The sequence below is a fragment of the Oncorhynchus keta genome, chromosome 19 (assembly GCF_023373465.1).
Source record: "Oncorhynchus keta strain PuntledgeMale-10-30-2019 chromosome 19, Oket_V2, whole genome shotgun sequence".
Classification (NCBI taxonomy): Eukaryota; Metazoa; Chordata; class Actinopteri; order Salmoniformes; family Salmonidae; genus Oncorhynchus; species Oncorhynchus keta.
This window is the reverse complement of record NC_068439.1, coordinates 20,439,178-20,463,608: the sequence shown is the minus strand read 5'-3', so window position 1 is coordinate 20,463,608 and position 24,431 is coordinate 20,439,178. Positions and strand designations below refer to the sequence as shown.

The following is a 24,431-nucleotide window of genomic DNA, read 5'->3' as shown; positions in this document are numbered from 1 at the left end:
AGTAACATTATCAAGAAAAACATGAGCTCGATGCTGGTTTCAATTCTTCAAAATGGGCAACTTTATTGACTGTGAGAAAGTTTGGTCCAGAGTTCTTTAATGTGATTTTGATTAGGTGAATCCAGGTGAAAGCTATGATCCCTGATTGATGTCACTTGTAAATTCACTTCAATCAGTGTGGATGAAAGGGAGGAAACAGATTAAAGAAGGATTTTTAAGTCTTAAGTCAATTGAGATATGGATTGTGTGTATGTCTTTTTCCACTCAACAGTTTCCTGTGTGTATCAAGAATGCTCCACCACCCAGAGGACATCCAGCCATCTTGACACATCTTTGGGAAGCATTGAAGTCAACATGGGCCAGCATCCCTGTGCAACTCAATATTAGGAAGGTGTTCTTAATGTTTTGTAAAACTCAGTGTATAGTGAATCACCACACATATTTCACAACGATATGGTGACCATCCGTTACAGGATTCCAGTGAGTTTGTAACTTATGACAGCAATGTCAGAAAGAAGCCAAGGATAAACAGCATAGAGTCCTGCAAACACACATGTATCACACAAAGTACACACAGATCACACAAAGTACACACACAATCTCACACACACTGTCGTTCACACACACCTCTTACCTACACACTCACACACACACACAACACACACACACACACACACACACACACACACTCACACACACACACACACTCACACACACCTACACACTTTGTTGCTCAGACACTATGCTCACAAACTCTCTCTCTCTCTCTCACACACACTCACCCTGAATGAGAACTCTAGGTTCTCTCCTCCCCACACCTCCATGCCTGTGTCATACGTTCCCAGGTAATGGAAATAGTTCTTACTGACAGCAAACAGCCCTCCAGCCATAGTAGGAGACCTGAGACCAAAACACACACAGCTTACAGAGCAGATCTTGAAAACGTGTTCCATAATTATCATCAATTATACAGTATATGGTGTCTTTAACAATTGTTGATCTCTAATAATATGCATGTCATTTTAAAGTACATCTTGATAGTTCGTTTAGGATTGGACTATTTCCCACTCTGATACACTGGGGATTTTAGGGTACCACAGACCTGATGACATCGATGGCAGAGCGTCTGTGTTTCTGCTCGTACTCTGGCACCAGGTGCCAGGTGAAGACCAGCCGCCAATCAAATCCTCCGATATGGGGTTCCTTAGAGTTGCCTAGATACTGAAAAGTGTTCCAGTCAATGACATCGATGACGGGACAGACCACAGCCGATGGCTTCTCCTTTATCCTGGGAGGAAAAGGAGAAGAATGCAGAAGTAAACACGGGAGGTTGCAGTGTAACAGGGTTATAACAGGGTTATAACAGGGTTATAACAGGGTTATAACAGGGTTGGCTGCAGGTAGCAGGGGGTTGCAGTATAACAGGGTTAGAACAGGGTTGGCTGCAGGTAGCAGGGGGTTGCAGTATAACAGGGTTATAACAGGGTTGGCTGCAGGTAGCAGGGGGTTGCAGTATAACAGGGTTATAACAGGGTTGGCTGCAGGTAGCAGGGGTTGCAGTATAACAGGGTTATAACAGGGTTGGCTGCAGGTAGCAGGGGGTTGCAGTATAACAGGGTTATAACAGGGTTGGCTGCAGGTAGCAGGGGGTTGCAGTATAACAGGGTTATAACAGGGTTGGCTGCAGGTAGCAGGGGGTTGCAGTATAACAGGGTTATAACAGGGTTGGCTGCAGGTAGCAGGGGGTTGCAGTATAACAGGGTTATAACAGGGTTGGCTGCAGGTAGCAGGGGGTTGCAGTATAACAGGGTTATAACAGGGTTATAACAGGGTTGGCTGCAGGTAGCAGGAGGTTGCAGTGTAACAGGGTTATAACAGGGTTGGCTGCAGGTAGCAGGGGGTTGCAGTATAACAGGGTTATAACAGGGTTATAACAGGGTTGGCTGCAGGTAGCAGGAGGTTGCAGTGTAACAGGGTTATAACAGGGTTGGCTGCAGGTAGCAGGGGGTTGCAGTATAACAGGGTTATAACAGGGTTGGCTGCAGGTAGCAGGGGGTTCCAGTATAACAGGGTTATAACAGGGTTGGCTGCAGGTAGCAGGGGGTTGCAGTATAACAGGGTTATAACAGGGTTGGCTGCAGGTAGCAGGGGGTTGCAGTATAACAGGGTTATAACAGGGTCGGCTGCAGGTAGCAGGGGGTTGCAGTATAACAGGGTTATAACAGGGTTGGCTGCAGGTAGCAGGGGGTTGCAGTATAACAGGGTTATAACAGGGTTATAACAGGGTTGGCTGCAGGTAGCAGGAGGTTGCAGTTTAACAGGGTTATAACAGGGTTGGCTGCAGGTAGCAGGGGGTTGCAGTATAACAGGGTTATAACAGGGTTATAACAGGGTTGGCTGCAGGTAGCAGGAGGTTGCAGTGTAACAGGGTTATAACAGGGTCGGCTGCAGGTAGCAGGGGGTTGCAGTATAACGGGTTATAACAGGGTTGGCTGCAGGTAGCAGGGGGTTGCAGTATAACAGGGTTATAACAGGGTTGGCTGCAGGTAGCAGGGGGTTGCAATATAACATGGTTATAACAGGGTTATATCAGGGTTACAACAGGGTTGGCTGCAGGTAGCAAGGGGTTGCAGTATAACAGGGTTATAACAGGGTTGGTTGCAGGTAGCAAGGTGTTGCAGTATAACAGGGTTATAACAGGGTTGGCTGCAGGTAGCAAGGTGTTGCAGTATAACAGGGTTATAACAGGGTTGGCTGCAGGTAGCAGGGGGTTGCAGTATAACAGGGTTATAACAGGGTTGGCTGCAGGTAGCAGGGGGTTGCAGTATAACAGGGTTATAACAGGGTTGGCTGCAGGTAGCAGGGGGTTGCAGTATAACAGGGTTATAACAGGGTTGGCTGCAGGTAGCAAGGGGTTGCAGTATAACAGGGTTATAACAGGGTTGGCTGCATGTAGCAAGGGGTTGCAGTATAACAGGGTTATAACAGGGTTGGCTGCAGGTAGCAAGGGGTTGCAGTATAACAGGGTTATAACAGGGTTGGCTGCATGTAGCAAGGGGTTTGCAGTATAACAGGGTTATAACAGGGTTGGCTGCAGGTAGCAAGGGGTTGCAGTATAACAGGGTTATAACAGGGTTGGCTGCATGTAGCAAGGGGTTGCAGTATAACAGGGTTATAACAGGGTTGGCTGCAGGTAGCAGGGGTTCACCCTATAACAGGGTTATAACAGGGTTATAACAGGGTTGGGCAGCAGGCAGCAGGGGTTCACCCTATAACAGGGTTATAACAGGGTTGGGCAGCAGGCAGCAGGGGTTCACCCTATAACAGGGTTATAACAGGGTTATAACAGGGTTGGGCAGCAGGCAGCAGGGGTTCACCCTATAACAGGGTTATAACAGGGTTGGGCAGCAGGCAGCAGGGGTTCACCCTATAACAGGGTTATAACAGGATTATAACAGGGTTGGACGACAGGTAGCAGGGGGTTGCAGTATAACAGGGTTATAACAGGGTTGGTGGCAGGTTGCAGGAGGGTCACCCTATAACAGGGTTATAACAGGTTTATGACAGGGTTGGCGGGAGGTAGCAGGGGGTTGCAGTATAACAGGGTTATAACAGGGTTGGCTACAGGTAACAAGGTGTTACATATAACAGATTTATAACAGGGTTATAACAGGGTTGGCGGCAGGCAGCAGGGGGTTGCAGTATAACAGGGTTATAACAGGCTTGGCGGCAGGCGGCAGGGGGTTTCAGTATAACAGGGTTATAACAGGGTTATAACAGGCTTGGCGGCAGGCAGCAGGGGGTTTCAGTATAACAGGGTTATAACAGGGTTGGCGGCAGGCAGCAGGGGGTTTCAGTATAACAGGGTTATAACAGGGTTGGCGGCAGGCAGCAGGGGGTTTCAGTATAATAGGGTTATAACAGGGTTGGCGGCAGGCAGCAGGGGGTTTCAGTATAATAGGGTTATAACAGGGTTGGCGGCAGGCAGCAGGGGGTTTCAGTATAACAGGGTTATAACAGGGTTGGCGGCAGGCAGCAGGGGGTTTCAGTATAACAGGGTTATAACAGGGTTGGCGGCAGGCAGCAGGGGGTTTCAGTATAACAGGGTTATAACAGGGTTGGCGGCAGGCAGCAGGGGGTTTCAGTATAACAGGGTTATAACAGGGTTATAACAGGGTTGGTTATAACAGGGGTTTCAGTATAACAGGGTTATAACAGGGTTATAACAGGGTTGGCGGCAGGCAGCAGGGGGTTGCAGTATAACAGGGTTATAACAGGGTTGGCGGCAGGCAGCAGGGGTTTCAGTATAACAGGGTTATAACAGGGTTGGCGGCAGGCAGCAGGGGTTTCAGTATAACAGGGATATAATAGGCTTGGCGGCAGGTAAGCAGGGGTTTCAGTATAACAGGGTTATAACAGGGTTGGCGGCAGGTAGCAGGGGGGTTAACAGGGTTATAACAGGGTTATAACAGGGTTGGCGGCAGGCAGCAGGGGGTTTCAGTATAACAGGGTTATAATAGGCTTGGCGGCAGGCAGCAGGGGGTTTCAGTATAACAGGGTTATAACAGGGTTGGCTGCATGTAGCAAGGGGTTGCAGTATAACAGGGTTATAACAGGGTTGGCTGCAGGTAGCAGGGGTTCACCCTATAACAGGGTTATAACAGGGTTATAACAGGGTTGGGCAGCAGGCAGCAGGGGTTCACCCTATAACAGGGTTATAACAGGGTTGGGCAGCAGGCAGCAGGGGTTCACCCTATAACAGGGTTATAACAGGGTTATAACAGGGTTGGGCAGCAGGCAGCAGGGGTTCACCCTATAACAGGGTTATAACAGGGTTGGGCAGCAGGCAGCAGGGGTTCACCCTATAACAGGGTTATAACAGGATTATAACAGGGTTGGACGACAGGTAGCAGGGGGTTGCAGTATAACAGTGTTATAACAGGGTTGGTGACAGGTAGCAGGGGGTTCACCCTATAACAGGGTTATAACAGGGTTGGTGACAGGTAGCAGGGGGTTGCAGTATAACAGGGTTATAACAGGGTTGGCTGCAGGTAGCAAGGGGTTGCTATATAACATGGTTATAACAGGGTTGGCTGCAGGTAGCAAGGGGTTGCAATATAACATGGTTATAACAGGGTTGGCTGCAGGTAGCAAGGGGTTGCAGTATAACAGGGTTATAACAGGGTTGGTGGCAGGTTGCAGGAGGGTCACCCTATAACAGGGTTATAACAGGTTTATAACAGGGTTGGCGGGAGGTAGCAGGGTGTTGCAGTATAACAGGGTTATAACAGGGTTGGCTACAGGTAACAAGGTGTTACATATAACAGATTTATAACAGGGTTATAACAGGGTTATAACAGGTTTATAACAGGGTAGGCTACAGGTAACAAGGTGTTGCAGTATAACAGGGTTATAACAGGGTTGGCTACAGGTAACCAGGTGTTGCAGTATAACAGGTTTATAACAGGATTATAACAGGTTTATAACAGGGTTGGCGGGAGGTAGCAGGGGGTTGCAGTATAACAGGGTTATAACAGGGTTGGCTACAGGTAACAAGGTGTTGCAGTATAACAGGGTTATAACAGGGTTATAACAGGGTTGGCGGCAGGCGGCAGGGGGTTTCAGTATAACAGGGTTATAACAGGGTTATAACAGGGTTGGCAGCAGGCGGCAGGGGGTTGCAGTATAACAGGGTTATAACAGGGTTGGCGGCAGGCAGGGGTTGCAGTATAACAGGGTTATAACAGGGTTATAACAGGGTTGGCGGCAGGTAGCAGGGGGTTGCAGTATAACAGGGTTATAACAGGGTTGGCGGCAGGCAGCAGGGGGTTTCAGTATAACAGGGTTATAACAGGGTTATAACAGGGTTGGCTGCAGGCAGCAGGGGTTGCAGTATAACAGGGTTATAACAGGGTTATAAGCAGGCGGCAGGGGGTTTCAGTATAACAGGGTTATAACAGGGTTGGCTGCAGGTAGCAGGGGGTTGCAGTATAACAGGGTTATAACAGGGTTGGCTGCAGGTAAGCAGGGGGTTGCAGTATAACAGGGTTATAACAGGGTTATAACAGGGTTGGCGGCAGGCAGCAGGGGGTTGCAGTATAACAGGGTTATAACAGGGTTGGTTATAACAGGGTATAACAGGGCTGGCGGCAGGCGGCAGGGGTTTGCAGTATAACAGTTATAACAGGGTTATAACAGGGTTATAACAGGGTTGGTGGCAGGTAGCAGGGGTTTAGTATAACAGGGTTATAACAGGGTTGGCGGCAGGCAGCAGGGGGTTTCATAACAGGGTTATAACAGGGTTATAACAGGGTTGGCGGCAGGCAGCAGGGGGTTTCAGTATAACAGGGTTATATAACAGGGTTATAACAGGGTTGGCGGCAGGTAGCAGGGGTTTCAGTATAACAGGGTTATAACAGGGTTGGCGGCAGGTAGCAGGGGGTTTCAGTATAACAGGGTTATAACAGGGTTGGCGGCAGGTAGCAGGGGGTTTCAGTATAACAGGGTTATAACAGGGTTGGCTGCAGGTAGCAGGGGTTGCAGTATAACAGGGTTATAACAGGGTTGGCTGCAAGCAGGGGTTTCAGTATAACAGGGTTATAACAGGGTTGGCTGGCAGGTAGCAGGGGGTTGCAGTATAACAGGGTTATAACAGGGTTGGCTGCAGGTAGCAGGGGTTTCAGTATAACAGGGTTATAACAGGGTTATAACAGGGTTGGCGGCAGGTAGCAGGGGGTTCAGTATAACAGGGTTATAACAGGGTTGGCTGCAGGGCAGGGTTGGTCATAACAGGTTATATAACAGGGTTATAACAGGGTTATAACAGGGTTGGCTGCAGGTAGCAGGGGTTTCAGTATAACAGGGTTATAACAGGGTTGGCGGCAGGTAGCAGGGGTTGCAGTATAACAGGGTTATAACAGGGTTATAACAGGGTTGGCGGCAGGTAGCAGGGGGTTTCAGTATAACAGGGTTATAACAGGGTTGGCTGCAGGTAACAACAAGGGGTTATCAGTATAACAGGGTTATAACAGGGTTGGCGGCAGGCAGCAGGGGGGTTTCAGTATAACAGGGTTATAACAGGGTTGGCTGCAGGTAGCAGGGGTTTATAACAGGTTATAACAGGGTTGGCTGCAGGTAGCAAGGGGGTTATCAGTATAACAGGGTTATAACAGGGTTGGCTGCAGGCAGCAGGGGGCAGTATAACAGGGTTATAACAGGGTTATAAGGCTTGGCGGCAACAGGGGGTTATAACAGGGTTTGGCGCTGCAGGCAGCAGGGGGTTTAACAGTATAACAGGGTTATAACAGGGTTGGCGGCAGGCAGCAGGGGTAACAGGGTTATAACAGGGTATAACAGGGTTTGCAGGTAGCAGGGGGTTTCAGTAGTGCCAACAGGGTTATAACAGGGTTATAACAGGGTTGGCGGCAGGCAGCAGGGGGTTTCAGTATAACAGGGTTATAACAGGGTTGGCGGCAGGCAGCAGGGGTTTCAGTATAACAGGGTTATAACAGGGTTATAACAGGCTTGGCGGCAGGCAGCAGGGGTTTCAGTATAACAGGGTTATAACAGGGTTGGCGGCAGGTAGCAGGGGTTGCAGTATAACAGGGTTATAACAGGGATTTAACATAACAGGGTTGGCGGCAGGTAGCAGGGGTTTCAGTATAACAGGGTTATAACAGGGTTGGCGGCAGGTAGCAGGGGGTTTCAGTATAACAGGGTTATAACAGGGCTTGGCGGCAGGCAGCAGGGGTTGCAGTATAACAGGGTTATAACAGGGTTGGCGGCATAGCAGGGGGCTTCAGTATAACAGGGTTATAACAGGGTTGGCTGCAGGCAGCAGTATAACAGGGGGTTTCAGTATAACAGGGTTATAACAGGGTTGGCGGCAGGCAGCAGGGGGGTTCAGTATAACAGGGTTATAACAGGGTTGGCAGGTAGCAAGGGGGTTGCAGTATAACAGGGTTATAACATAGCAGGGGGTTTAGTATAACTTATAACAGGCAGGTAGCAGGGGGTTCAGTATAACAGGGTTAACAGGGTTATAACAGGGTTGGCTGCAGTATAGCAGGGGGGCAGGGGTTTATAACAGGGTTATAACAGGGTTGGCATAACAGGTTATAGCAGGGGTTTCAGTATAACAGGGTTATAACAGGGTTGGCGGCAGGCAGCAGGGGTTTCAGGGCTATAACAGGGGTTATAACAGGGTTGGCTAACAGGCAGCAGGGGGTTGCAGTATAACAGGGTTATAAACAGGGTTATAACAGGGTTGGCGGCAGGCAGCAGGGGTTCAGTATAACAGGGTTATAACAGGGTTGGCGGCAGGCAGCAGGGGGTTTCAGTATAACAGGGTTATAACAGGGTTATAACAGGCTTGGCGGCAGGCAGCAGGGGTTCAGTATAACAGGGTTATAACAGGGTTGGCGGCATAACAGGGGTTTCAGTATAACAGGGTTATAACAGGGTTGCATAACAGGGTTATAACAGGGTTATAACAGGGTTGGCGGCAGGCAGCAGGGGGTTTCAGTATAACAGGGTTATAACAGGGTTGGCGGCAGGCAGCAGGGGGGGTTGTATAACAGGGTTATAACAGGGTTATAACAGGGTTGGCGGCAAGCAGGGGGTTTCAGTATAACAGGGTTATAACAGGGTTGGCGGCAGGCGGCAGGGGTTTCAGTATAACAGGGTTATAGGCGGCAGGCATTTTTTTCAGCAGGCAACATCCTGTTGCAGTATAACAGTATAACAGGGTTATAACAGGGTTGGCGGCAGGCAGCAGGGGTTTCAGTATAACAGGGTTATAACAGGCTTGGCGGCAGGCAGCAGGGGTTGCCCCAGGGTTATAACAGCCTTGGCGGCAGGCAGCAGGGGGTTTATAACAGGGTTATAACAGGGCTTGGCGGCAGGCAGCAGGGGGTTTCAGTATAACAGGGTTATAACAGGGTTGGCGGCAGGTAGCAGGGGGTTCAGTATAACAGGGTATAACAGGTTGGCGGCTAGCAGGGGGTTATATAACAGGGGCGGCAGGCAGCAGGGGTTTCAGTCACAGGGTTATAACAGGCTTGGCGGCAGGCAGCAGGGGGTTTCAGTATAACAGGGTTATAACAGGCTTGGCGGCAGGCAGCAGGGGGTTATAACAGTATAACAGGGTTATAACAGGGTTGGCTGCAGGCAGCAGGGGGTTGCAGTATAACAGGGCAGGGGTTGGCGGCAGGCAGCAGGGGGTTCAGTATAACTTTATAACAGGGTGGCGGCATAACAGGGTTATAACAGGCTTGGCGGCAGGCAGCAGGGGGGTTTCAGTATAACAGGGTTATAACAGGGTTGGCGGCAGGCAGCAGGGGTTTCAGTATAACAGGGTTATAACAGGGTTATAACAGGGTTGGCAGGGCAGGCAGCAGGGGTTTCAGTATAACAGGGTTATAACAGGGTTGGCGGCAGGCGGCAGGGGGTTTCAGTATAACAGGGTTATAACAGGCTTGGCTGCAGGCAGCAGGGGTTGCAGGGTTATAACAGGGTTATAACAGGCTTGGCTGCAGGCAGCAGGGGTTCAGTATAACAGGGTTATAACAGGCAGGCAGCAGGGGGTTTCAGTATAACAGGGTTATAACAGGTTGGCGGCAGGCAGCAGGGGTTTCAGTATAACAGGGTTATAACAGGCTTGGCGGCAGGCAGCAGGGGGGACTTATTTCAGGTATAACAGGGTTATAATAGGCTGCAGTATAACAGGGTTATAACAGGGGTTTCAGTATCAACAGGGTTATAACAGGGTTGGCGGCAGGCAGCAGGGGGGTTTCAGTATAACAGGGTTATAACAGGGTTGGCGGCAGGCAGCAGGGGTTTCCAGTATAACAGGGTTATAACAGGGTTGGCTGTTAGGGTTGGCAGGGGTTGCAGTATAACAGGTTATAACAGGGTTGGCTGCAGGTAGCAGGGGTTGCAGTATAACAGGGTTATAACAGGGTTGGCGGCAGGTAGCAGGGGGTTTAACAGTATAACAGGGTTATAACAGGGTTATAACAGGGTTATAACAGGGTTGGCGGCAGGTAGCAGGGGTATTCAGTATAACAGGGTTATAACAGGGTTGGCTGCAGGCAGCAGGGGGTTTCAGTATAACAGGGTTATAACAGGGTTATAACAGGGTTATAGGCAGGTATAACAGGGGTTTCAGTATAACAGGGTTATAACAGGGTTGGCGGCAGGTAGCAGGGGGTTTCAGTATAACAGGGTTATAACAGGGTTGGCGGCAGGCACCAGGGGTTGCAGTATAACAGGTTATAACAGGGTTATAACAGGGTTGGCGGCAGGCAGCAGGGGGTTTCAGTATAACAGGGTTATAACAGGTTGGCGGCAGGCAGCAGGGGTTTCAGTATAACAGGGTTATAACAGGGTTGGCGGCAGGCAGCAGGGGGTTTCAGTATAACAGGGTTATAACAGGGTTGGCGGCAGGCAGCAGGGGGTTTCAGTTATAACAGGGTTCTCATAACAGCGGCAGGGGGTTATAACAGGCAGGGTTGGCGGCAGGCAGCAGGGGGTTTCAGTATAACAGGGTTATAACAGGGTTAACAGGGTTCGCGGCAGGCGGCAGGGGTTTCAGTATAACAGGGTTATAACAGGGTTGGCGGCAGGCAGCAGGGGGTTTCAGTATAACAGGGTTATAACAGGCTTGGCGGCAGGCAGGGGGTTTCAGTATAACAGGGTTATAATAGGCTTGGCGGCAGGCGGCAGGGGGTTTTTCAGTATAACAGGGTTATGCAATAGGGTTTCAGTATAACAGGGTTATAACGGCAGGCAGCTGGGGTTTCAGTATAACAGGGTTATAACAGGGTTGGCGGCAGGCAGCAGGGGGTTTCAGTATAACAGGGTTATAACAGGGTTGGCGGCAGGCAGCAGGGGGTTTCAGTATAACAGGGTTATAACAGGCTTGGCGGCAGGCAGCAGGGGGTTTCAGTATAACAGGGTTATAACAGGGTTATAACAGGGTTGGCGGCAGGCGGCAGGGGGTTTCAGTATAACAGGGTTATAACAGGGTTGGCGGCAGGCGGCAGGGGGTTTCAGTATAACAGGGTTATAACAGGCTTGGCGGCAGGCAGGCAGGGGTTTAACAGGGTATAACAGGGTTATAACAGGGGGTTATAACAGGGTGACGGAAACATGGATCACCACAGATAACACTCTACTGGCGGCAGGCAGCACACCTATAACAGGGTTATAACAGGGTTGGCGGCAGGCAGCAGGGGTTCCTCCAGTATAACAGGGTTATAACAGGGTTATAACAGGGTTACTAATGTGGCAGGCGGCAGGGGTTTCTCCAGTATAACAGGGTCTATAATAGGCTCCTTTCTGCATCCTTTGCGGCAGGCAGCAGGGGGCTTGGCTCAGTATAAGGGTTATAACAGGGTTGGCTGCACTGAGACCCTCCTCTCTGCAGGGGGTTGCTCTGTAAATAAAAGGGTTATAACAGGGTTTGCATAGATCCTCCTCTCCCCCTCTCCACAGGGTTATAACAGGGTCTGCATGGTTATCAACAGGGTTGGGCAGGCATCTCGCGTCTCTGTTCACATGGTCTCTATAACAGGGTTATAACAGGGTTTCACCCCTATAACAGGGTTATAACAGGGTTATAACAGGGTTGCAGGGCAGGGGTTGCAGTATAACAGGGTTATAACAGGCAGGCAGGGGGTTCATCCTTCAGCAGTCATTCAACGGGCAGTCTCTAATCCAGGCAGATCCTCCTCTCCACCCTCTAACAGGGTTCAGGGGATTGCATCCTATAACAGGGCTATAACAGGGATTATAACAGGGTTGGGCAGGTAGGGGGTTGCAGTATAACAGGGTTATAACAGGGTTATACAGGTAGCAGGGGTTCACCATCTATAACAGGGTTATAACAGGGTTGGCCCGTTGCAGGTAGCAGGGGTTGCAGTATAACAGGGTTATAACAGGGTTAACTGCCTGTGCCATTAAACCCCTGCATAGGTCTGGGGTTGCAATATAACAGTTGAAGGTTATAACAGGGTTGGCTGCAGGTAGCAAGGGGTTGCACCCAAACAATAACAGGGTTATAACAGGGTTGGCTGCAGGGGGGTTGCAGTATAACAGGGTTATAGGGTTGGCAGGCAGGCAGGTTTCCGGAGACATAACAGGGTTATAACAGGTTATAACAGGGTTATAACAGGGTTGGCGGCAGGGCAGGGGGTTGCAGTATAACAGGGTTATAACAGGGTTATGGCTAGCAGGGGGTAGGCTTGGCGGCAGGGGGTGTTAACAGGGTTATAACAGGGTTTAACAGGGTTGGCGGCAGGCGGCGGGGTTTCATAACAGGGTTATAACAGGGTTATAACAGGGTTATAACATAGGCAGGGGGTTTCAGTATAACAGGGTTATAACAGGTGTTGCAGTATAACAGGGCAGGGTTGGCATACAGGGGGTTGCAGTATAACAGGGGGTTATAACAGGGTTATAACAGGGTTATTAGGCTTGGCGGCAGGTAGCAGGGGGGGGTTGCAGTATAACAGGGTTATAACAGGGTTGGCGGCAGGTAGCAGGGGTTGCAGTATAACAGGGTTATAACAGGCTTGGCGGCAGGCAGCAGGGGTTGCAGTATAACAGGGTTATAACAGGCTTGGCGGCAGGCAGCAGGGGTTGCAGTATAACAGGGTTTATAACAGTAGGGGGTTATAACAGGGTTGGCGGCAGGCAGCAGGGGGTTTCAGTATAACAGGGTTATAACAGGGTTATAACAGGGTTATAACAGGCTTGGCGGCAGGCAGCAGGGGGTTTCAGTATAACAGGGTTATAACAGGCTTGGCGGCAGGCAGCAGGGGGTTTCAGTATAACAGGGTTATAACAGGGTTATAACAGGGTTGGCGGCAGGCGGCAGGGGGTTTCAGTATAACAGGGTTATAACAGGGTTGGCGGCAGGCAGCAGGGGGTTTCAGTATAACAGGGTTATAACAGGGTTGGCGGCAGGCGGCAGGGGGTTTCAGTATAACAGGGTTATAATAGGCTTGGCGGCAGGCAGCAGGGGGTTTCAGTATAACAGGGTTATAATAGGCTTGGCGGCAGGCAGCAGGGGGTTTCAGTATAACAGGGTTATAACAGGGTTGGCGGCAGGCAGCAGGGGGTTTCAGTATAACAGGGTTATAATAGGCTTGGCGGCAGGCAGCAGGGGGTTTCAGTATAACAGGGTTATAGCAGGGTTATAACAGGGTTGGCGGCAGGCGGCAGGGGGTTTCAGTATAACAGGGTTATAACAGGGTTATAACAGGGTTGGCGGCAGGCAGCAGGGGGTTTCAGTATAACAGGGTTATAACAGGGTTGGCGGCAGGCGGCAGGGGGTTTCAGTATAACAGGGTTATAACAGGCTTGGCGGCAGGCAGCAGGGGGTTTCCCTCTCGCACATTTTCATTTCATTTCATTACAGCACAACGGTTTGATTTGTTTGATCGTAGCTAGCTACATAGCTAGCTACATAGCCGTCTTTGTATCAAAGATAATTGTGTAGTCTAGAGCGATTTTCTAGGTTAGCTAGCCAGCTATTGTCGTTCTTTTAACGCAACGTAACGTAATCAACACTGCTAACTAGCCAGCTAGCCCCCGAATAGCAGCACTGTAGAAACTATTACACTCAACGGAACGACTTGATTAGTGTAGTGTCAACAACGCAGCCACTGCCAGCTAGCCTACAAAGTCAACAACGCAGCCACTGCCAGCTAGCCTACTTCAGCAGTACTGTATCATTTTAATCATTTTAGTCAATAAGATTCTTGCTACGTAAGCTTAACTTTCTGAACATTCGAGACGTGTAGTCCACTTCTCATTCCAATCTCCTTGCATTAGCGTAGCCTCTTCTGTAGCCTGTCAACTATGTGTCTGTCTATCCCTGTTCTCTCCTCTCTGCACAGACCATACAAACGCTCCACACCGCGTGGCCGCGGCCACCCTAATCTGGTGGTCCCAGCGCGCACGACCCACGTGGAGTTCCAGGTCTCCGGTAGCCTCTGGAACTGCCGATCTGCGGCCAACAAGGCAGAGTTCATCTCAGCCTATGCCTCCCTCCAGTCCCTCGACTTCTTGGCACTGACGGAAACATGGATCACCACAGATAACACTGCTACTCCTACTGCTCTCTCTTCGTCCGCCCACGTGTTCTCGCACACCCCGAGAGCTTCTGGTCAGCGGGGTGGTGGCACCGGGATCCTCATCTCTCCCAAGTGGTCATTCTCTCTTTCTCCCCTTACCCATCTGTCTATCGCCTCCTTTGAATTCCATGCTGTCACAGTTACCAGCCCTTTCAAGCTTAACATCCTTATCATTTATCGCCCTCCAGGTCCCCTCGGAGAGTTCATCAATGAGCTTGATGCCTTGATAAGCTCCTTTCCTGAGGACGGCTCACCTCTCACAGTTCTGGGCGACTATAACCTCCCCACGTCTACCTTTGACTCATTCCTCTCTGCCTCCTTCTTTCCAATCCTCTCCTCTTTTGACCTCACCCTCTCACCTTCCCCCCTACTCACAAGGCAGGCAATACGCTCGACCTCATCTTTACTAGATGCTGTTATTCCACTAACCTCATTGCAACTCCCCTCCAAGTCTCCGACCACTACCTTGTATCCTTTTCCCTCTCGCTCCCATTCAACACTTCCCACACTGCCCCTCCTCGGGTTGGTATCGCGCCGTCCCAACCTTCGCTCTCTCTCCCCCGCTACTCTCTCCTCTTCCATCCTATCATCTCTTCCCTCTGCTCAAACCTTCTCCAACCTATCTCCTGATTCTGCCTCCTCAACCCTCCTCTCCTCCCTTTCTGCATCCTTTGACTCTCTATGTCCCCTATCCTCCAGGCCGGCTCGGTCCTCCCCTCCCGCTCCGTGGCTCGACGACTCATTGCGAGCTCACAGAACAGGGCTCCCGGGCAGCCGGCGGAAATGGAGGAAAACTCGCCTCCCTGCGGACCTGGCATCCTTTCACTCCCTCCTCTCTACATTTTCCTCCTCTGTCTCTGCTGCTAAAGCCACTTTCTACCACTCTAAATTCCAAGCATCTGCCTCTAACCCTTGGAAGCTCTTTGCCACCTTCTCCTCCCTCCTGAATCCGCCGCCTCCTCCCCCCCCCTCCTCCCTCTCTGCAGATGACTTCGTCAACCATTTTGAAAAGAAGGTCGACGACATCCGATCCTCGTTTGCTAAGTCAAACGACACCGCTGGTTCTGCTCACACTGCCCTACCCTGTGCTCTGACCTCTTTCTCCCCTCTCTCTCCAGATGAAATCTCGCGTCTTGTGACGGCCGGCCGCCCAACAACCTGCCCGCTTGACCCTATCCCCTCCTCTCTTCTCCAGACCATTTCCGGAGACCTTCTCCCTTACCTCACCTCGCTCATCAACTCATCCCTGACCGCTGGCTACGTCCCTTCCGTCTTCAAGAGAGCGAGAGTTGCACCCCTTCTGAAAAAACCTACACTCGATCCCTCCGATGTCAACAACTACAGACCAGTATCCCTTCTTTCTTTTCTCTCCAAAACTCTTGAACGTGCCGTCCTTGGCCAGCTCTCCCGCTATCTCTCTCAGAATGACCTTCTTGATCCAAATCAGTCAGGTTTCAAGACTAGTCATTCAACTGAGACTGCTCTTCTCTGTATCACGGAGGCGCTCCGCACTGCTAAAGCTAACTCTCTCTCCTCTGCTCTCATCCTTCTAGACCTATCGGCTGCCTTCGATACTGTGAACCATCAGATCCTCCTCTCCACCCTCTCCGAGTTGGGCATCTCCGGCGCTGCCCACGCTTGGATTGCATCCTACCTGACAGGTCGCTCCTACCAGGTGGCGTGGCGAGAATCTGTCTCCTCACCACGCGCTCTCACCACTGGTGTCCCCCAGGGCTCTGTTCTAGGCCCTCTCCTATTCTCGCTATACACCAAGTCACTTGGCTCTGTCATAACCTCACATGGTCTCTCCTATCATTGCTATGCAGACGACACACAATTAATCTTCTCCTTTCCCCCTTCTGATGACCAGGTGGCGAATCGTATCTCTGCATGTCTGGCAGACATATCAGTGTGGATGACGGATCACCACCTCAAGCTGAACCTCGGCAAGACGGAGCTGCTCTTCCTCCCGGGAAGGACTGCCCGTTCCATGATCTCGCCATCACGGTTGACAACTCCATTGTGTCCTCCTCCCAGAGCACTAAGAACCTTGGCGTGATCCTGGACAACACCCTGTCGTTCTCAACTAACATCAAGGCGGTGGCCCGTTCCTGTAGGTTCATGCTCTACAACATCTGCAGAGTACGACCCTGCCTCACACAGGAAGCGGCGCAGGTCCTAATCCAGGCACTTGTCATCTCCCGTCTGGATTACTGCAACTCGCTGTTGGCTGGGCTCCCTGCCTGTGCCATTAAACCCCTACAACTCATCCAGAACGCCGCAGCCCGTCTGGTGTTCAACCTTCCCAAGTTCTCTCACGTCACCCCGCTCCTCCGCTCTCTCCACTGGCTTCCAGTTGAAGCTCGCATCCGCTATAAGACCATGGTGCTTGCCTACGGAGCTGTGAGGGGGACGGCACCTCAGTACCTCCAGGCTCTGATCAGGCCCTACACCCAAACAAGGGCACTGCGTTCATCCACCTCTGGCCTGCTCGCCTCCCTACCACTGAGGAAGTACAGTTCCCGCTCAGCCCAGTCAAAACTGTTCGCTGCTCTGGCCCCCCAATGGTGGAACAAACTCCCTCACGACGCCAGGACAGCGGAGTCAATCACCACCTTCCGGAGACACCTGAAACCCCAAGGAATACCGAGGATAGGATAAAGTAATCCTTCTCACCCCCCACCTTAAAAGATTTAGATGCACTATTGTAATGTGGCTGTTCCACTGGATGTCATAAGGTGAATGCACCAATTTGTAAGTCGCTCTGGATAAGAGCGTCTGCTAAATGACTTAAATGTAAATGTAAAAATAACAGGGTTATAACAGGCTTGGCGGCAGGCAGCAGGGGGTTTCAGTATAACAGGGTTATAATAGGCTTGGCGGCAGGCAGCAGGGGGTTTCAGTATAACAGGGTTATAACAGGGTTATAACAGGGTTGGCGGCAGGCGGCAGGGGGTTTCAGTATAACAGGGTTATAACAGGGTTATAACAGGGTTGGCGGCAGGCGGCAGGGGGTTTCAGTATAACAGGGTTATAACAGGGTTATAACAGGGTTATAACAGGGTTGGCGGCAGGCGGCAGGGGGTTTCAGTATAACAGGGTTATAACAGGGTTATAACAGGGTTATAACAGGGTTGGCGGCAGGTTGCAGCAGTATAACAGGGTTATAACAGGGTTATAACAGGCTTGGCGGCAGGCGGCAGGGGGTTTCAGTATAGCAGGGTTATAACAGGGTTGGCGGCAGGATGCAGCAGTATAACAGGGTTATAATAGGCTTGGCGGCAGGCAGCAGGGGGTTGCAGTATAACAGGGTTATAATAGGCTTGGCGGCAGGCGGTAGGGGGTTGCAGTATAACAGGGTTATAACAGGGTTATAATAGGCTTGGCGGCAGGCAGCAGGGGGTTGCAGTATAACAGGGTTATAACAGGGTTATAACAGGGTTATAATAGGCTTGGCGGCAGGCAGCATGGGGTTGCAGTATAACAGGGTTATAACAGGGTTATAATAGGCTTGGCGGCAGGCAGCAGGGGGTTGCAGTATAACAGGGTTATAACAGGCTTGGCGGCAGGCAGCAGGGGGTTGCAGTATAACAGGGTTATAACAGGCTTGGCGGCAGGCAGCAGGGGGTTGCAGTATAACAGGGTTATAACAGGCTTGGCGGCAGGCAGCAGGGGGTTGCAGTATAACAGGGTTATAACAGGGTTATAACAGGCTTGGCGGCAGGCAGCAGGGGGTTTCAGTATAACAGGGTTATAACAGGGTTGGCGGCAGGCGGCAGGGGGTTGCAGTATAACAGGGTTATAACAGGCTTGGCGGCAGGCAGCAGGGGGTTGCAGTATAACAGGGTTATAACAGGGTTATAGCAGGGTTATAACAGGCTTGGCGGCAGGCAGCAGGGGGTTGCAGTATAACAGGGTTATAGCAGGGTTATAGCAGGGTTATAACAGGCTTGGCGGCAGGCAGCAGGGGGTTGCAGTATAACAGGGTTATAACAGGGTTATAACAGGGTTATAGCAGGGTTATAACAGGCTTGGCGGCAGGCAGCAGGGGGTTGCAGTATAACATGGTTATAACAGGGTTATAGCAGGGTTATAACAGGCTTGGCGGCAGGCAGCAGGGGGTTGCAGTATAACAGGGTTATAACAGGGTTATAGCAGGGTTATAACAGGCTTGGCGGCAGGCAGCAGGGGGTTGCAGTATAACAGGGTTATAACAGGGTTATAGCAGGGTTATAATAGGCTTGGCGGCAGGCAGCAGGGGGTTGCAGTATAACAGGGTTATAGCAGGGTTATAACAGGCTTGGCGGCAGGTTGCAGCAGTATAACAGGGTTATAACAGGCTTGGCGGCAGGCGGCAGGGGGTTTCAGTATAACAAGATTATAAAAATGAAAAAAATATTTAACCTTTATTTAAGTAGGCAGGATTACAGGTTTGGGATTGGTGAAAAAGAGGATTGGTGGGGAAAATAGTTCATGTAGCTATACATATCCACAGCAGCATGATGTGTACAACTGCAAGGTAGAATGAATGGAGGGAGGCACTACTGTACTACAGTCCCACAATTAGACTGAAGAAGAGCAGTCCTCACCTGGCCTGCTATGGGGTTTCTCACCTGTGGAGCAGGGGCTCCAGCCAGCCCTCGTGACATTCACAGTGGCAGTCCAGGAAGGTCAGCACGTCACCCGTGGCAATGGAGGCCCCCAGGAGCCTGGCCCGTACCAGGCCCTCCCTCTTCCTGGCCCGGATCAGACGCACCTTCTTCAAGCTGGAGATGTAGTTTTCCAACGGCTCCTTCAAATGAGCTGCGGTGGAACAAAAAGGGCTGTTGTTTACATTTCATGATTGATGGAAAGCAAGATTGTACATTTCCTCGACTGACAAAGAAATGTAGGTATGTGTCATGTTACCACCGTGTGGTTCAGCTAATAGGTGTGCCTGAACTTTGTGGTTAATTGGTAATTAATTAAATAATACAACCAACTGCTTGACAGAAATCTTATAAAATATTTCCAGTGACTCACTTGGCCAATACTTCGTCATGAGAGGGTTAAATAGTGACCGATGGGCAAGGCTGCATGTTTACCAACTGGCATTCAAAATGATTGAAATGTATTCAATGGGATAGTTCACTCAAAAACTGTATTTTGTATTTTGTTCATTAATCTACAAAAAACGTTGCATGTCAGAAGTCACATTTTCAAGAAAGAGCACTTTCAGTACAGAGCAAAAACTGTGCACTAAACCTGTGACCTTAACATATTGAATGTCATATTCATCAGATATTGTCTCTCATTTGCTTTGACAGGCAGAATGGCATATCATGTCTACTCTAGCCAAGCCTGTCTGTCCATCAGGGTCTCAGAGTAGGTAGGAGTGCTGATCTAAGATTTTGGCTATTAAATCACAATTAACACAAATTGCATGGACAGGGGGGACCTGATCCTAGATCAGCACATGCATGCTATGTATGTCTATCATTGTACCTCTGTCACTATAGTCGTCCACCAGCACCACCTCTCGTAGCAGTAAGTTAGGTGATGTCTCCAGGACACTGTGGACAGTGCGTAGCAGCGTGGACCACGCCTCATTGTAGAAGGCAATCACCACTGAGGTAGATGGCAACCTCCTGTAGTCATACTTCAGGTCCTTACAACTGGAGAAGAGAGAAACATATCACTTGTTATCGATCTGTAGCCTGATCCCAGACCCGTTTGTGCCATCATGCCACTCATTGGCACTCAATGGTTGAGAATGGCGCTGGAGGGGATGGCTGCCGTTTTATGGGCTCCCAACCAACTGTGCTACGGTAGTAACCCACCTCTAACATCCGTTCTACTGGCCAACTTGAAATCACTGGAAAATAAACTGGATGATCTTCGTTCGAGAATATCCTACCAATGGGGCATTAAAAACTGTAATGTCTTATGTTTCACCGAATTGCGGCTGAACGACAACATGGATAATGTACAGTTGGCTGGGTTTTCCGTTAATCGGCCCGACAGAACAGCTATGTCTGGTAAGATGAGGCGTGGGGTGTGTTTCTTTGTCAATAACAGCTGGTGCACGGAGTCTAATAGTAAGGAGGTCTCGAGGTATTGCTCGCCTGAGGTAGAGTACCTCATGATAGGCTGTAGACCACACTATCTACAAAGAGGGTTTTCATTTATATTTTTCGTAGCCGTCTATTTACCATCATAAACCAATGCTGGCACTAAGACCGCACTCAACAAGTTGTATGAGGCCATAAGCAAACATCCAGAAGTGGCGTGCCTAGTGGCCGGGGACTTTAATACAGGCAAACTTAAATCAGTTTTACCTCATTTCTACCAGCATGCCACGTGCGCAACCAAAAGGAAAAAACTCTAGACCACCTTTACTCCACACACAGAGACACATACAAAGCTCTCCCTCGCCCTCCATTTAGCAAATCTGACCAAAATTCTATCCTCCTGATTCCTGCTTACAAGTGGAAAAAAACGACTAAAGTAGGAAGTACCAGTGACTCGCTCAATACGGAAGTGGTCAGAAGACGCAGATACTACGCTACAGGACTGTTTTGCTAGCACAGACTGGAATATGTTCCAATGGCATTGAGGAGTATACCACCTCAGTCACCGGCTTCATCAATAAGTTTCATCGATGATGTCGTCCCACAGTGACCGTATGTACATATCTCAACCAGAAGCCATGGATTACAGGCAACATCCGCACCGAGCTAAAGGCTAGAGCTGCCGCTTTCAAGGGGTCAGACACTAATCCGGACGCTTACAAGAAATCCCGCTATGCCCTCAGACGAACCATCAAACAGGTAAAGCTTCAATACAGGACTAAAATTGAATACTATAGAATACAGATTACCAGGACATGTACTCATAGCATGCGCGGACCAACTGGGAAGAGTCGTCAACCTCTCCCTGACCAAGTCTGAAATACCTACATGTTTCAAGCATACCACCATAGTCCCTGCACCCAAGAAAGCGAGTAACCTGCCTAAATAACTACCGCCCCGTAGCACTCACATCAGTAGCCATGAAGTGCTTTGAAAGGCTGGTCATGGCTCACATCAACACCATTATGCTGGAAACCCTAGACCCACTCCAATTCGCATACCGCACCAACAGATCCACAGACGACGCAATCTCACTCGCACTCCACACTGCCCTTTCCCACCTGGACAAAAGGAACACCTATGTGAGAATGCTGTTCATTGACTACAGCTCAGTGTTCAACACCATAGTGCCAACAAAGCTCATCACTACGCTAAGGACCCTGGGACTAAACACCTCCCCCTGCAACTGGATCCTAGACTTCCTGACGGGCCACCCCAGGCAGTAAGGGTAGGCAACAACACATCTGCCACACTGATCCTCAACATGGGGGCCCCTCAGGGGTGCGTGCTTAGTCCCTCCAGTTTACCCTGTTCACCCATGACTGCGTGGCCAAGCACGACTCCAACATCATCATTAAGTTTGCTGACGACACAAAAGTGGTAGGCTTGATCACCGACAACGATGAGACAACCTATAGGGAAAAGGTCAGAGACCTGGCAGTGTGGTGCCAGGACAACAACATTTCCCTCAACGTGAGCAAGACAAAGGAGCTGATCGTGGACTACAAGAAAAGGAGGGCTGAACAGGCCCCCATTCACATCGACGAGGCTTTAGTGGAGCAGGTCGAGAGATTCAAGTTCATTGGTATCCACAACACCAACAAACTATCATGGTCCAAACACTCCAAGGCAGTCGCGAAGAGGTCACGACAACACCTTTTCCCGTCAGGAGACTGAAAAGATTTGGCATGGGTCCCCAGATCCTCAAAACGTTATACAGCTGAACCCCTGAGGGCATACTGACTGGTTGCATCACCGCCTGGTATGGCAACTTCGGCAACTGCTAGGCATCCGACTGTAAGGCGCTATAGAGGTTAGTGCGTACGGCTCAGTACAACACTGGGGCAAAGCTTCCTGCCATGCAGGACCTCTATACTAGGCAGTGGCAGAGTAAGGCCCAAATAATTGTCAAAGACTCCAGTCACCCTAGTCATAGACTGTTCTCTCTGCTACCGCACGGCAAGCGGTACTGGAGTGCCAAGTTTAGGTCCAAAAGGCTCCTTAACAGCTTCTACCCCCAAGCCATAAGACTGCTGAACAATTAATTAATCAAATGGCCACCCGGACTATTTACATTGACACCTCCCCCCTTTGTTTCTACACTGCTGCGTCTCACTGTTTATTATCTATGCATAGTCACTTTACCACTACCTAGATGTACAAATTACCTAGACTAACCTGTACCCCTGCACATTGACTCTGTACCGGTACTCCCTGTATACAGCCTCGTTATTGTTATTTTATTGTGTTACTTTTTATACATTTTTTTACTTTAGTTTATTTAGTAAATATTCTCTTAACTCTTTCTTGAACTGCATTGTTGGTTAAGGGCTCGTAAGTAAGCATTTCACAGTAAGGTCTACACCTATTGTATTCGGCGCATGTGACAAATACAATTTCATTTGATTGTCATTGGCATGACAAGGAGTGGAATTAGAGCACAAACAGGGCTGGTACCAAAGATAATAGATCTGGGCCAGTATTCAAAGTGTTTAAAGCTGAAATTAGACAGGCAACTCAATTCTGATCTTTTCACATCAGATCGTTTTCAGAGCTGATCTTATTGGTCAAAAGACCAAAATTTCTTTAAACTGAAATATCACATTTACCTAATTATTCAGACCATTTACTCAGAACTTTGTTAAAGCACCTTAGGCAGCGATTACAGCCTCGAGTCTTCTTGGGTATGACGCTACAAGCTTGGCGGGGCGGCAGGGTAGCCTAGTGGTTAGAGAGTTGGACTAGTAACCGGAAGGTTGCAAGTTCAAACCCCCGAGCTGACAAGGTACAAATCTGTTGTTCTGCCCCTGAACAGGCAGGAACACTGTTCCTAGGCTGTCACTGAAAATTTGAATTTGGAGGGCCGAACAGGCCCCCAATCACAACAACGAGGCTGTAGTGGAGCAGGTCGAGCGATTCAAGTTCCTTGGTATCCACATCACCAACAAACTATCATGGTCCAAACACTCCAAGACAGTTGCGAAGAGGTCACAACAACACCTTTTCCTCTCAGGAGACTCCTAGGTAAAATAAATTTTAAAAACACCTGTATTTGGGGAGTTTCTCCCATTCTTCTCTGCAAATACTCTTAAACTCAGTCAGGTTGGATGAGGAGCGTCGCTGCACAGCTATTTCCGGGTCTCTGCAGAGATGTTTGATTCTGTTAAAGTTCGGCCACTCAAGGACATTCAAACTTGTCCCGAAGCCACTCCTACATTGTCTTGGCAGTGTGCTTAGGGTCGTTGTCCTATTGGAAGGTGAACCTTCGCTCCAGTCTGAGGTTCTGAGCGCTCTGGAGCAGGTTTTCATCAAGGATCTCTCTGTACTTTGCTCCGTTTATCTCTCCCTCGATCCTGACTAGTCTCCCAGTCCCTGCCACTGAAAAATATCCCCACAGCATGATGCTGCCACCACCCTGCTTCACCGTAGGGATGGTGCCAGCTTTCCTCCAGACGTGACGCTTGGCATTCAGGCCAAAGAGTTTAAGAATATTGGATTCATCAGACCAGAGAATCTTGTTTCTGTTTCTTGAGTCTTTAGGTGCCTTTTGGCAACTCCAAGCGGGCTGTCATATGCCTTTTACTGAGGAGTGGCTTCAGTCTGGCCACTCTACCATAAAGGCCTGATTGGTGGAGTGCTGCAGAGGTCGTTGTCCTTCTGGAAGGTTCTCCCATCTCCACAGAAGTACTCTGGATCTCTGTCAGTGACCATCGGGTTCTTGGTCACCTCCCTGACTAAGTCCCTTCTCCCCAAATTGCTGAGTTTGGCCGGGCGACCAGCTCTAGGAAGAGTTTTGCTGGTTCCAAACTTCTTCCATTTAAGAATGATGGAGGCCACTGTGTTCTTGGGGACCTTCAATGCTGCAGATATTTGTTGGTTTTAAAATGTAAATAAGGTATTTCGGTTCTGTATTTTTAATACATTTGCAAAATATCTAAAAACCTGTTTCCGCTTTGTCATTATGGGGTATTGTGTGTAAATTGATGAGGGGACATTTTTTTAAATCCATTTTAGAATAAGGCCGTAACGTAACAAAATGTGGAACAAGTCAAGGGGTCTGAATACACTGTAGGCCCAGGTCCTTACAACTGGAGAAGAATAAAGGAAATCAGTTATTTGTTCTTGGTTACTGTTGTTGGTTACTGTTGTTGGTTACTGTTGTTGGTTACTGTTCTTGATT

General features: G+C 49.6%; 1 protein-coding gene across 43 annotated transcripts in view; it reads right to left on the bottom strand.

Moving 5' to 3' along the window:
- The window catches only part of LOC118373222 (polypeptide N-acetylgalactosaminyltransferase 12-like), a 46,988-nt gene that overhangs the window by 14,295 nt on the left and 8,262 nt on the right, over positions 1–24,431 (bottom strand). For all 43 annotated transcript variants that reach the window (XR_008070678.1, XR_008070690.1, XR_008070698.1 and 40 more), the window contains exons 2-5: positions 19,626–19,795; positions 18,755–18,944; positions 1,103–1,288; positions 783–900 (exon numbers count right to left, since the gene is read on the bottom strand). Coding sequence is in view for 1 of the 43 variants with exons in the window: in XM_052470014.1 (XP_052325974.1) it covers positions 783–900; positions 1,103–1,288; positions 18,755–18,944; positions 19,626–19,795 (664 nt within the window). In the remaining 42 variants the exon portion in view is untranslated. The remainder of the gene's footprint in view (positions 1–782; positions 901–1,102; positions 1,289–18,754; positions 18,945–19,625; positions 19,796–24,431) is intronic.